We start from the raw sequence: 14,262 nt of genomic DNA, 5'->3' as shown, positions 1-14,262 counted from the left end.
GGGAGAGTGAGCAAGCAGCTGTGTGGTGTTTGGCTGCCTGCCAGCTTAAACCACAACAATATCCCAATGCACAAGTTTTCTCCTCTTATCTTCCCCACCTGACTTGTTGAGGAGGAGGAGGAACGAGAGAGCGGCTGGGTGGGCATCTGGCAGTCAGCCAAGGTCATCCTGATGCAGTTGGCTGTAATTGGCAGGGTTGGGGTAGCGGGCGGGGTGGGGCAGTGTTGCAGGGTGACCTGTGTAGGAGGAAGTCTGGGATTGCCAGGAGCCAGACCTAGCCAGTCTTTCTGTCAGGCAATAGACAAAACCAACCTACCACATGCCACACTGAACCAATCAGAGGAATTTGTTGTGCCTCTGAACCAACCAGAGGAGTTTCTCCCACCCCCGCAAAAATAGAGGTAAGAAAGGGCGGTAGGAGCCAAGAGAAGAGAGAAACCAGGTCAGGGCGGGAGTGGGGAGAAGGGACACAAAAGGCTGTGCTGGAGCAGCAGGAGCAAAGAGAACAGCAGTAGCCTCCCCTGCCCCTGAGGACTCCTGGGGACCCCTGACACCTCCAGAGCCCTCCTGTTCTGGCTTCCCTGGCTGCTTCCAGCTGCCATGAGACATGGGTGCCCCGTTCCCAGGCACGTGCACTCCCCTGATGGCTGCCCCCAGCCCATCGCACGTTGCACAGGCCTTCACCTGCCTGTGCCCTTCCACAGGGCCGCCACGGCTGGGCCGGAGCGTCAGGGGTGCCACATCCCTGGCAGGCCAGAGGGCTGTGCCTGGGGAGGCACCATGGGCATGGGGGGTGGGGGTGTAGAGCTGAGCCGGTCCTGTGTGGGACTGCCACACCAGTGCACATGGAATGCCTGGGGACACTGCCGGTTCCAGCCACCGTAGCTAGAAAAATTGTCCGCCATGGTGTTACATCATGGCTGTGACATCGCAGCTGGGGCCATGAGTGGGCAGGAGATGGGGAGAGATCCTGCAGTTTTCCTGGCACAGCCCATCCGTGACCACCCCAGGTCTTGAACCAGCAGTAGCCCAAAATTCATGTGATAGAAAAAACTGTGTCAGACAAGACAGTATCAGCATAGTGTGGTCTGGTGCATCTGGATAAAAGAAGTGATGGGCCTGGAGCCTCTATATGGGGAAGACAGCACCAGGGTATCCTTGTACCAAATACCTCAGGAAACCTTTTTTTACTATTAAATCTTTGCCTGACTTTGAACCAATTGGAGTCTAACTGTAGAAGATGAGAAACCTTACAGAATGTTAAAGAAATCTATCCAAATTCTTTCGACTGGGATATGTATTCATAATATAACCGAGGGACTACAAATAGCTTTCACCCTATTTAGGCACGATGTATCTGGAAGCCTAGTTGTCTACCAGGCCATAACCCCTTACCCTATGCTACCTGGAATCTTTTGTGTGGTCTCTCTGTTTTATCTGTGATCTTGATAAAATCCCCATTCTAACATTAAGTCAAGGCCAGAGATTAGGGTACAAGAAACTGTCCTTCAGGATTTCTGCAAATCCAACGTAAACATCCTCCTTCAGGAATGGGAAAACAAGCCTCCAAAACAATTGTATTCTTACCTTCAACTTATGTAACTATTAAACAACCATGCAACCATGAAACACACATAGCTAAAATACACCAATGTCTCTGTAGGCAAATTCAATTTAACTGGCTTGGGAACATTCAAACCCACTACTACCTTGAAGTAGGTCAGGGACCTTGGAACTGTTTAGGGAGCAACCCTGAATACCATAGATCTTGTCATTGTCTGGAATAAGTTAGTCAGGCTTGGACAACTTAGCAGCCAAACCATACAGAGGCAAGTGACTACTGAAGCTGTTTATCATTAGAACCACTTTTGTGAGACCAGACTAGGGATAGTCCATGGTTGAAATAGTGCTGAAATGCATCACATGTCATCAGGTCCCCATAATCTGCTGTTTCACTCACTATTTAGTTCCATGTAATAGGTTCTGTTCCTGTCAGAGCATATTACTAGCTATTGTAGACATATAAGTGGCCTTCATTTTCAGCTGAACACTATCTTGAATCAAGAAACCAAGGACAAGATAAACTGCTCCCATAACCCTCTAATTTAAAAGTTCTAACCAAAAGCAGTAATAACTTTTTAGGATTTTCATTATTTGAACATCCCTTTACAAAGCACAGACCATAATCTTGCAGTCTGCTTTGCATAGAACAAGCTATTTTACTGCAATACATATAACTTTAAGTTTTATAAGCATCCACAGTGATTTCAAGGCAATTTCTAGAGAAGCCTGTACAAGGCTTACTCTTAAGATGAGTTACATATGGTTTTCCTCATTTACTGCAATGCACACATCCAAAAAAATAAAGTAAAAGATAGTTTTTAAGTTCTTGAGATGCAGTCTAGACAGTATGAAATTAACATTCATATCAGATGTAATTCATCAGAATACACGTCTGAAGGTACTATAAAACTTTTGGAAGGGATAAAGTGCTTTGTGTTTGTCTATCAGGAAATAGAGCAAGCTCTTATCAAAAGAAAGAATCATACAGGGCAGAATTTATTCCGTACTAAGGTTTCTCCTTCCTTCTTTTGAACAGTTTTGTGGAGCTTGGGAATATGTTATGCCCCTGTACCTAAAAGATAAATCAACACTACCTGCTGTGATGTCTCTTAACTTGGCATCTGAACCTTCTAAGGCAGCGTAAGCATACTGTTGGCATGACCAGCCTCTGGTCTCTGGCTGGTAATCAGAAGTTAAGTGTTTGCAGGTGGCTATGTGGTTGCACCAGCTATTTTAGCTTTTTAATGACGAGTTATACCAAACGTCAAATTGAAATAGAGCAAATTTAGTTTTTGTTTTCCTGTAATAGTGCCACATCAGATAAACATTATTTTCTTTCTAACACTAAAACCCCACATCCCTCTTTTTAAGTGATGCAGGAAGCCCAAGGAAGTTTTAAGTGTCTTAATTTTGGCTGCAAAATAGTATAAGCAGTTATTAAAATAAAATCCAATTTAAATAAATATTCCACTGTCCTGAAAAGTAGGTGGAGCTCTGTTTTTCCCTACATATTTTATTATCTTTGAGACAGCAGGGCCCTTTGGAAGTCCACTGCTATAGTTCAGATTATTTATGATTTCTTAATCTGTTTGGCTAGCCCAAGTAAATGAGTTATATGCTGAGGAGCTCCAGAAAGATTTGGAATCTTTACTGGGATCTGGTGGAGATCACACAGCTACAATACAGTCTTTTAGCAGTCTTACAGCATTAGACTGTTTATATATTGTTTTTAAAAAAGTGATCATTTTTTGAAGCCACAGAAAGTATCAATCCACGGATAAAATGCTGCTGATACATGCCTAGAACAAATACATGTGGTTAGACTCACAGCAAAAAACCCACCAAAACCAAACCCAAAACAAATCCAATGAAAAATCCCTGCATCCATACAGTTTATATTTCTGCTTCTGACTGCTCTTCATGATAGTTAGCTCAGAAGTCAACACAGTCTTCTACAGGCACTAGTTGCAGGTAAGCAATGACAGAGTGCACAAATATGCAGGTGTTAAATCACATAGAAAGAAGGAACATTTAAGAATGTCAGCAATCAGATAACCTAACTAGTAGAAAGGTGGATAGAGTCAAGCATTACAGCACAACAAAATCAAGTTTCTCTGAAGTTGCTGGCTTCATATCTTGAAGGATTTATCATGTTCTATTGCATCACCTGACCTTTCTTATCCCTTTTATTTCGATGAATTTCTGATATTTTAGAGCAACTGCTGAGATAAAAATATCCTTGAAAATAAGCATGTATATTCTGATTAAGGGGTTAGATTTTCTAGGTTAGATTTTGACACAGCAAAGGGTAGAAAGGATAGACAGAATTTAAATTCTTGTAGTCTGAGGCCCATAATAGTATTCAGCACAATAGTTGTGAAGATGATACTGCTTTTCCCGAGCTGGGCACAGTTGGGCTGACAGACTTGGCAGCATCTTATTATAATGCTTCTGTACTAAATTCCATATCCTGGAATTAAACAAGGTTGAAATCCCTTGGTAAAATTACTGCCTACAAACATATTCAAGGGGAACTAGCAAAGCAAATTCAGTGCTGGTTAAAGAAGTGATTCCATTGTTTGTTTTTTTATAACAGTAGTGAACTTATGCATGTCAAATAGCACAAGAATAGGGCAGGCTCATAAAAAAAAGTTTGATTCTATTGAACATAAGTCACAAATTGTAACTGCTAACTAGTACAAAAGCCAATAAAATAGGACAATAAAAAAAAGACCTATTTTGTCTTCAACATTATATGGGGGAAGAGAGAAAGCTCGTCATTCCAAGACCAAAATCTATTCTCTGGATGCTGAGATTTAAGTTTCCCTGGGACTCAGAGGGAAAGGAGGATATATTAGCGACATCGCATAGACTTTCAGTCCCCTACAGAATACTGAAACGTTCTTTCAGAGTTCAGATACCCTGATACTGCAATGAGAATGAAAGCTGCATATTTCTCCCCTTAAACTCCTTTGTTAGACTGTGAAGGAGTAGTACTTGTTCTGCATTAGATGGCACCTTAAAAAGTCTTCTAAAGTGAGGGAATCAACATCTATCCCCAAAAATGTGGTTGAGCAAAATACAGCCACAGTACCAGAATTGTTTACAGACTGGATTACAGACTCAGGAACTGGTTGGGAGAAATGGCTCAGTCTTTGCTCCTGATTTGTTCCCTCAACAACCTTGAGTGAACACACTCCTCTGCTACCAACCCTCTGAACCACTCCTCTCTGTAGGGGAAGAATAAAAAGAAAAAAAATGCAATCTCGATGTATTTTCTCTCACTCCTACACCAAAGAAAGCAAACAGGTGACCTTCACATCAACACTTAGTTTTGTGTATCACCTGCACTGCAGGGTTGCTCTGAAAGTGTATTTCCTGATGTTTGTAGAGCTACTCAGGAGCAAGCAGGTGGTATTAAGGCATAGCAGCTTGATCGGGAAGCACTGTATTTCAACAGATGCTTCCCTCTAGATTTCCAGAAATAACCAAGACATTTGATTGCACTGAGGATTTTGTTTGAAGTTATGAAAATAAACATGTATACTTTTTAATACTATTTCTTGTCTGGGATAAAGGGTAGGGTATCCCCATACTGAATAGCAAGGAGAAAAAAAAATGTACAATAATTACCCAATGAATAAGAACTGTCCATGAAATGAATGAGTCAAGGATTTGGGTTGTGGTGGAGAAAATCATACTGCAGAACTGATGACCATGGCACTTATTTTAGCTTTCTTATTACACAACCAAACTATAAACTACATTCTAATATAGGCAGTACTTAATCATTTCAACAATAACAGTGGTGGTACTGAAGTACAGATGAACCCACATCTAAAAACATATAGCTGGAACAGAAAAAGTTTTAATGCTAATAAATTCTCTTCAGCTGAATGTAAAAAAGGCAGCTTAATGAAAGTAATACCTTTATCAATATTTTTATATTGATATCAATATTTTAGGTTGATATCTATTTTTATATATTATATATTCTGATATACTTCTATGTATTTCTATTTCTATATATTTATATCAATTTTTATATTGGTATCTTTAATATCTTTATCAATGATCTGGTTGAGGGGATTGAGTGCTCCCTCAGTAAGTTTGCAGATGACACCAAGCTGGGCAGGAGTGTTGATCTGCTGGAGGGCAGGAAGGCTCTGCAGAGGGACCTGGACAGGCTGGATCGATGGGCCGAGGCCAACTGTATGAGGTTCAACAAGGCCAAGTGCCGGGTCCTGCACTTCGGCCACAACAACCCCAGGCAACGCTACAGGCTTGGGGAAGAGTGGCAGGGAAGTGGCCTGGCGGAAAAGGACCTGGGGGTGTTGGTCGACAGCCGGCTGAACATGAGCGGGCAGTGTGCCCAGGTGGCCAAGAAGGCCAACGGCATCCTGGCCTGTATCTCAGTGTGGCCAGCAGGTCTAGGAAAGCGATCATCCCCCTGTATTCAGCGCTAGCAAGACCGCACCTGGAATACTGTGTCCAGTTGTCGTGGTTTAACCTGGCAGGCAGCCAAATACCACGCAGCCGCTCGCTCACTCCCCCCACCCCCAGCAGGACGGGGAGAGAATCGGAAGGGTGAGAGTGAGGAAAAAAACTCGTGGGTTGAGATAAAGATAGTTTAATAGAACAGAAAAGAGAAAATAATAATAATAATAATAAATAATATATATAAAATGAGTGATGCACAATGCAATTGCTCACCACCCGTGCTGACCGATAACCAAGTAGCGATCGGTACTTCCTGTATCATACCTACCATTCATATACTGAGCATGATGTCACATGGTATGGAATACCCCGTTGGCCAGCTGGGCTGGCTGTCCTGGCTGTGCTCCCTCCTCTCAGTCTTGGGAGAGCAGTAGCTTGGTAGCTTTCTGGAGGGTAGTTGTCCTTGACAAGAAGCTTAGCAACAACTGAAAACATCAGTGTGTTATCAACATTCTCCTCATACTGAATCCAAAACACAGCACTGGGAAGAAATTTTAACTCTATCCCAGCCGAAATCAAGACAGTATCCACCCCTTATTCTATACCATTTACGTCATGCTTAGATTTCACAATTTCTAATACATTCTAATTAATCACCATAATCTTTCTCGTCTTTATAGTTATATACACACAGATATCATTCCCTTAGTCTATGGACCATCCCTCTAAAATGTCCATTGAGTTCATTTAGTCCATGACTTCGGGCTCCATCTGTCATAAGAGTCTTTCAGGGCAGGAGAGATGATGTGTGGTGTTGGGCTGTTGCATTCTGAAGCCAGTTCTGATTTCCAGTATTGCTGTGCTCGTCTGGTTCTACCGTCATTGCACTTGGCTCGGTTTCATTGGAGTTAGTTTGTTCTTCATTAATCCGGGTGATTTTGCTACTATAGCAATCATAGAGATAATGATGATATACAATATCACATAACATTTAACATCATACAAATCGGTTCATTGGCTATTTTCACCCAAAATCAAATCCCCTTGAGGCACACACCAGACTTCCCCATCATTTCACATTACCCACCAAGTGCACCCAGGTGCTTGAGCAAAAGCAATCCCACGGATGGGTTTTCCCTTGCCCGAGGCAGGAGCAACCCACACTGTCTGCCCCAGCATATATCTTATGTGCACGACAGGGACTTTATCCCCCTCTACAGTACGTAAGAATTTTGATTGGGCAGGGCCAGCTCGATTGAAAGATCCCCTAGTGTTGACTAACCAGGTGGCTTTTGCTAAATGTGTGTCCCAATGCTTGAATGTCCCACCACCCATTGCTCTCAGTGTTGTCTTTAGCAGTCCATCGTACCATTCGATTTTCCCAGAGGCTGGTGCATGGTAGGGGATGTGATAGACCCACTCAATGCCATGCTCTTTGGCCCAGGTGTCTATGAGGGTGTTTCAGAAATGAGTCCCGTGGTCTGACTCAATTCTTTCTGGGGTGCCATGTCGCCATAGGACTTGCTTTTCAAGGCCCAGGATGGTGTTCCGGGCGGTGGCATGGGGCACGGGATATGTTTCTAACCATCCGGTGGTTGCTTCCACCATGGGAGCACATAGCGCTTGCCTTGGTGGGTTTGTGGGAGTGTGATATAATCAATCTGCCAGGCCTCCCCATATCTATATTTCAATCAGCGTCCCCTATGCAAAAGTCCAATGGAGAGTGGAGACTAACAGTAGACTACCGTCACCTGAACGAAGTCACGCCACCACTGAGTGCTGCTGTGCCGGACACGCTAGAACTCCAATACGAACTGGAGTCAAAGGCAGCCAAGTGGTACGCCACAATGGATATCGCCAATGCGTTCTTCTCAATCCCTTTGGCAGCAGAGTGCAGGCCACAGTTTGCTTTCACTTGGAGGGGCGTCCAGTACACCTGGAACCGACTGCCCCACGTTGGGCGCCAAAGAGAACTGTCGTGGTTTAACCTGGTAGGCAGCCAAATACCACGCAGCCGCTCGCTCACTCCCCCCACCCCCAGCAGGACGGGGAATCGGAAGGGTGAGAGTGAGGGAAAAAACTCGTGGGTTGAGATAAAGATAGTTTAATAGAACAGAAAAGAGAAAATAATAATAATAATAATAAATAATATATATAAAATGAGTGATGCACAATGCAATTGCTCACCACCCACGCTGACTGATAACCAAGTAGCAATCGGTACTTCCTGTATCACGCCTACCATTCACATACTGAGCATGACGTCACACGGTATGGAATACCCCGTTGGCCAGCTGGGCTGGCTGTCCTGGCTGTGTTGCCTCCTCCCAGTCTTGGGAGGATAGTAGCTTGGTAGCTTCCTGGAGCGTAGTTGTCCTTGACAAGATACTTAGCAACAACTGAAAACATCAGTGTGTTATCAACATTCTCCTCATACTAAATCCAAAACACAGCACTGGGAAGAAATTTTAACTCTATCCCAGACGAAACCAAGACACCAGTTTTGGGCCCCTCACTACAAGAAAGACATTGAGGTGCGGGAGCGTGTCCAAAGAAGAGCAATGAAGCTGGTGAAGGGCCTGGAGCCCAAGTCTTATGAGGAGCGGCTGAGGGAATTGGGGTTGTTTAGCCTGGAGAAACAGAGGCTGAGGGGAGACCTTTTCACTCTCTACAACTACCTGAAAGGAGGTTGTAATGAGGTGGGTGTTGGTCTCTTCTCCCAAGTAACAAGTGACAGGACGAGAGGCAATGGCCTCAAGTTGCGCCAGGGGAGGTTTAGCTTGGGTATTGAGAAAAATGTCTTCTCCGAAAGGGTTGTGAAGCTTTGGAACAGGCTGCCCAGGGAAGTGGTTGAGTGACCATCCCTGGAGGTGTTTAAAAGACGTGGAGATGTGGTACTTAGGGATATGGTTTAGTGGTGGACTCGGCAGTGCTGAGTTAATGGCTGGACTTGATGATCTAAAGGATCTTTTCCAACCTAAACGACTCTATGATTCTAATCTATGGTGAGCAGCACAAGTTTCCTTATCTGAGATGCATCTATTCCTTTGCTTCAACAAGAAAATTCTACTCTTCTTGTTTTAAGTGAGCGTTAGAAAACCATCTTTTCTATTGCATGAGCAAAAATAAATTTCTCTATGATCCTTTCAAGAATTTTTATTCCTCATGGCAGAATTAAGGATAAAGAGCAGGAATGGGGAGACAGAAGTTAATACTCCAAGTCTCTTGCAGGAAGTCCATAGTTCTGCGTCAGTCTTCTTTCAAATCACAACAAATTTTAAAACCATGTTCAGAAGACTGGGAAGCAACATCGATAGCGATGTTTCCCAGTTACTTGAACAGCAGGAGATGAGGCCCTGAACTTACTGCTATAAGTATACTCATGAATGTCAGAGACTCTAGAAGACTAATACTGTTCAAAACAAAAATAAGATACACAAGGTCTGTCTAGAATATATCCTTTATTATTCGGAGTCTGTGTAAATTTTAATACATGATTGAATTTCTACATCATTTTCTCTCTTTAAGCACATTCTGGTCTTTTCCAACAACCCAATCAATTGCACCTTTATTATGTACAGTCAGTATTTATGAAATATTGCATATGCATCTATGAACTATAGACAAATAACATGCAAGGAAAATTGTTACCATGAAACAGATAAAAAAAAGAGATAGGTAAAACAGTCAATCCCCTTTTAGTGTGTTATGGCTTTGCACCAAGTATCGGATGTCAAAACAAACAGTTTAAGATGCTTCTTGTTAAAGGCACTTACTGTTCTTCAAATACACTTTCAAATTTAGTTCTATTGCATTAAGAAGCATATCTCTGGGATCATACTTTCATAACACAGCAGAACAGTCCAAAAAGGCAGCATTAATAAAAGGGAAAAAAGGGGGCTTATGTTAAAATATGAAAATACTAAGAATTAACACAAACTTTCAGGATTTGGTCCTTATAAAACAGGCAACAGCATTCAGGCAATAGTGATTTCTTTTCTTAGATGCTAACAAAATAATATCCCCAAAAATGAACTCTTCCAGTTCCAGCGTATAGATATGTCTAAGTTGAGTAGCGTACCCTCTAACACCACCCCCAATAAAAATATAGCTTTTCAAGACTAACTACTGCTCCACTTTGGCTGTGAAGGGAGAAACCTCAAAAAGAGCATTATACATGCACATACTAGCAAGTCTATAATTCTGTGTCTCTGTATCTGGATGGCTGTCCATAATACCCCTTCTTAGAGTGGTCTGATAGCTGCCGACGGTACTCCTCCTCCTCCTCTGCATCACTGCCATAACTGCCATGGTTCTCTTGGTAAGGTCTCATAGGAGGTTTCTGGGGTTCTGGAGGTCTGGAGCTAACACAGCAAGGCAGGGAAAGAGAGAGAAAGAATGTTAACTTCCATTCTGAAAAGCTGAAAAATAATTATACTTAGTATTGGCTTTATGGCCATGTACAACGTAGAAAGGCATACGGAGCAAATGAAATCCCTTCTAGCCCATAAACAATTGCATGGCCATAGTAACTGGAGAGGCATCTTATTTCCACCAAGCTGGAGTCTGATGTTCAGATTTGATCTCCTCAACCTATTTGGAAGAATGCCAAGTTTAAAATCATTAAACACCCCTGCGCGTGCAAATACACACCTCTCAAGAGTTTTACAGCACTTTATTCCCTGAGCAGAGAGGTTTTCAGCCATTGCTACTACCCTAACCGACATTTTCCTCAATTATTTTTGCACCAGATTCTTTCTATGAAAGCCTGCTTGTTCTTTTGCATCCCCAGTTTCCTGTCTCAAAGTCTGAAGACTTTTTACGTGACATTTCTTAAATTGATAGCCTTCTCTCCTCATTCAAGGCTCTCAGTAGGGCTCTTATCCTTAAAAATGGTCAGAAATAACTCACACAATTGCTTTTTATACACTGTGGTGCCACCCATTTAATGTGACACTAAGCAGATATATAGAAATAAAATCTGCCAAAGAAGGGCATTTCCTCAGTTTCAAAAACCATGATTTTTGCAATCCCACATTCTACAAAAACAAGATGTTATCCTCCTTTCATTTTGCCCCAGTGCTTAAACACTCTCTCTAGGCCAATCATTAACATTCCTGTAAAACGGCAACAGCACTGTTTTCTGCGTGTGTGGTGGTGCATTCACCGCGGCCCTCTCCTGGGCCGCTTGTTGATCTCAGAAATTCCCATGAAACCTCGGCCTTGGTGTACTGAGTCTGGCAGTTGAGCGCTCCTTGACCGTATCAGGGACTCTGCGTAGCTGAGGCTGCGAACGTACTCCTACTGCCTGGCCCAGGTGTCATCTTATCTGAGTCATAGCTCAAGTGGAACAACACTGAAACCTTGAGAATTTTTTAGTAATTACCACCTGGGACTGTGGCCAGGATGGAAATTTACAGATGACCGAAGCCAATCATCTTGCAAACCTATAAATGGTGGTCCTAAGCGAGACCCTTTGAGCTCTCCTGGACTGCAGTGGGCTGTGCCCAGCATCTCCCTCTGAGTGGGATGCCTCTCACAGCTCGCGACCTCTTGAGCCTGTGATATTCAGAAGACTGTTGTCCAAGGGGACCTGGGCTGAAACTCTTCACTTCTTGAGGCTCAATCCTTGCCCATACAGAAATGCTGGGACATTTTACATGGATATTTCTTCATTGAACTCGAGGGGAATTTTTAACAGGTATACCCTTTGTACATTAATATATATATTTCTGTCTGTGTGTGTGAATTGATAATAAGCATAATCTGTAATTAAGTCACTGTTGTGATTGTAGTAGACTCTACTAATTTACTTTGTAAATGTTAAATTAGTTAATGATTAAGTGTTGCTAAAAACTTATGATCTATACTTCATCCGTGTAGCAAGGAATAGAGTGAACCTTGCCATCGAACTCTGTTAAGTCGCGCTTTTAAAAATTTCTATTAAAATCACTTTCTGCTAATACCTTTGACGGTGATTCTGTAAGCGGCCTCTAAACCAGTCATTCACGACAGCATGTAAGCAAACACTCTGCATATGTGGTTAAAGATTACTTTTCACTACTTCTAAAAAGCTTCCAAGGCTATACAAAAAAGTATGCTTTTCTGAGCCCACCAAGAAAACCTGAAAATAATCACTTCATGTTTTCCATTTTTGCATTTTAGATTATATACTGTGACATCAAAGGAATTGATTCACTGGAGAAAAAAGTCCCATTTCTATTGCCTATTACTAAGAGGCAAGAAAAAATTAAAGTCCTGCAGAACGGAAAACAAAATCCATCAGTTAGCTCTTGCATAGATGACTGCTCAAGTCATAGAAATACGCAGTGTGCAGGGTAAGATGACACAATGGTCAACCAGTCCAGAACACACTGAATTTTAATGAAAGACTACTACTTTAATGAGACTTGATGGGTGACCTCAGGCAAGTTTCATCCTCAGTTTCTCTACCCACACAATACATCTGTAACTGAATAAGCATTTAAGTAATTAAGTGTTATTAAGTAATTAAAACCGCCATTATTTGTTAGGATAGACCAACAGTCATCAAGTACCTAGCACAGGAAGAACGGACACCAGAGGACATGAATGCAGAAAAGCTTCTGAGTAATACTCATTGGGGCAAAAAACTGGCTCTGCAAATATTTCAGCAAAAGAATATAGTGTGTCTTCCTAGGTAACTCAAATAGTACGAATGAACTAAAAGACAAAAATATCCTGAAAACCAAGAAGAGTTCACTGAAATTTTGCCCCACCTTTACAGTAATCTTTGAGGCAAACAAGAGGCACAACAACAAAGCGATATACCAAGGCAGGATTATTTGTATGAATAAAAACTGGCAAGATCAGTTTTCCTCCTGCTGGTGAAGTAAACAATCAAGACAGAATGCTTTAAACTGGGTACACCTTACCTCATAGGCTGGGGCCAGTTCTGTTCTGACTTCTGTGTTTTGACAGGGACAGCATAAATATCCGGGTGCTTCTGGGCTATTTCAAGCTTTAAAAGAAAGTAGGAGAAAGTAAGCGTTCTTTTTAAGTCTATCCATTAGGGATCCTAGACTGTAGATCTAGCAGGTCACAGCTACATCTGAAACAACTGAAGCACAAATTGATAACTGATCTTATTCATATTCCTACAATTATATCATCTTTTGCTAAAGTAGTAATTCAAAGTGCACGTGAAAACAATGGATTGCCAAAAGCATCAAGATTATTATAAGTCAGCTTTCTATAGTTACAATAGGAAGCCTTAAAATATGTCCTCTTTTTACATCCAAACCCATACAATGGTATGTCTGTATGTGTGGTTTCCCAAACTTCTCTCTCCAGAAGCAACATAATGCAAGGGCATGATTTTCATTTTCAGGATGCAGTCTGTTCTATATGCTGGAAAGCACAGCAGGGGGAGAATGCATCTCTTCATACCCTGGCATTCTGGGCCTCTTGCAGCTCTTGCATTCTTTGCATCCTCGCCTTATGATCCATCTCCTCAAATATTTTCACTTTCCTCAATACAGATTTTGGAGTATTTTCTTGTTCACTTCCTTCCTCCTCCAACTTTGTCTCCTCCTCCTCCTCTGCAGGTGGGACTGCTGGCTGAGAGTTTCTCAGGATGGGACGCCCAAAGGTAGGTTTCACAGAAACAGGTGGTGGTGCTGCTTTAGCTGATACAGTTGAAGTTTCACTGCTGACAGCAATGTTACTTGATTTGGAGTCATAGTTCTTGGGGAAGTCATATAGATCCTCTTTGTTTTGTAACTTTCCCTGTGAGCATAAAACACACGAACAAAGTTTACATCAGCAACTTCATAATTTTCATTTCAAATGAAGGCTTTAATCTGAAGTTAATCATTTCGCCTATGTATTTAACTGTGTCAATCTTCATCCGAAGTAACACTTGAAATGTATTTGAACTGCTGCAGCATTTTGGCCATACGCTTATACACCACACACATCAACCTATAGAAGACTAGCACATTTAGACTTGTTTGTCGCATTTGTTAAGGATTGCCAGAACTACAACATGTGTAGTTGTAGGGAACCTCCCAAATGATTTGTCAGTACTACCTAATGTAGAGTATCACTACCAGGAGTTTAGAAGTGCACAGGAACCAAGTCTGTTTTCTAGTCTACCTTTATTTTCCTTACGCGTGTCCTACTCTGCCCAATCTCCATTGTCAAGGCATACTTGAATATATTTTGAACACATGCAGTATGTGAGGGCACCCATCCTCATAAAGAAAGGACTCTGGGGCC

General features: G+C 42.1%; 1 protein-coding gene across 7 annotated transcripts in view; it reads right to left on the bottom strand.

The window, feature by feature from the left end:
• Positions 1-9,445: 9,445 nt before the first annotated feature.
• The window catches only part of TJP2 (tight junction protein 2), an 86,563-nt gene continuing 81,746 nt past the window's right edge, over positions 9,446-14,262 (bottom strand). For all 7 annotated transcript variants that reach the window (XM_075137883.1, XM_075137882.1, XM_075137879.1 and 4 more), the window contains 3 exons: positions 13,432-13,770; positions 12,918-13,003; positions 9,446-10,367 (listed from right to left, as the gene is read on the bottom strand). In XM_075137883.1, the coding sequence (XP_074993984.1) occupies positions 10,199-10,367; positions 12,918-13,003; positions 13,432-13,770 (594 nt within the window). In that variant the 3' untranslated portion in view covers positions 9,446-10,198. The remainder of the gene's footprint in view (positions 10,368-12,917; positions 13,004-13,431; positions 13,771-14,262) is intronic.

The sequence above is a fragment of the Calonectris borealis genome, chromosome Z (assembly GCF_964195595.1).
Source record: "Calonectris borealis chromosome Z, bCalBor7.hap1.2, whole genome shotgun sequence".
Taxonomy (NCBI): domain Eukaryota; kingdom Metazoa; phylum Chordata; class Aves; order Procellariiformes; family Procellariidae; genus Calonectris; species Calonectris borealis.
This window is presented reverse-complemented; position numbering and strand designations above follow the sequence as displayed.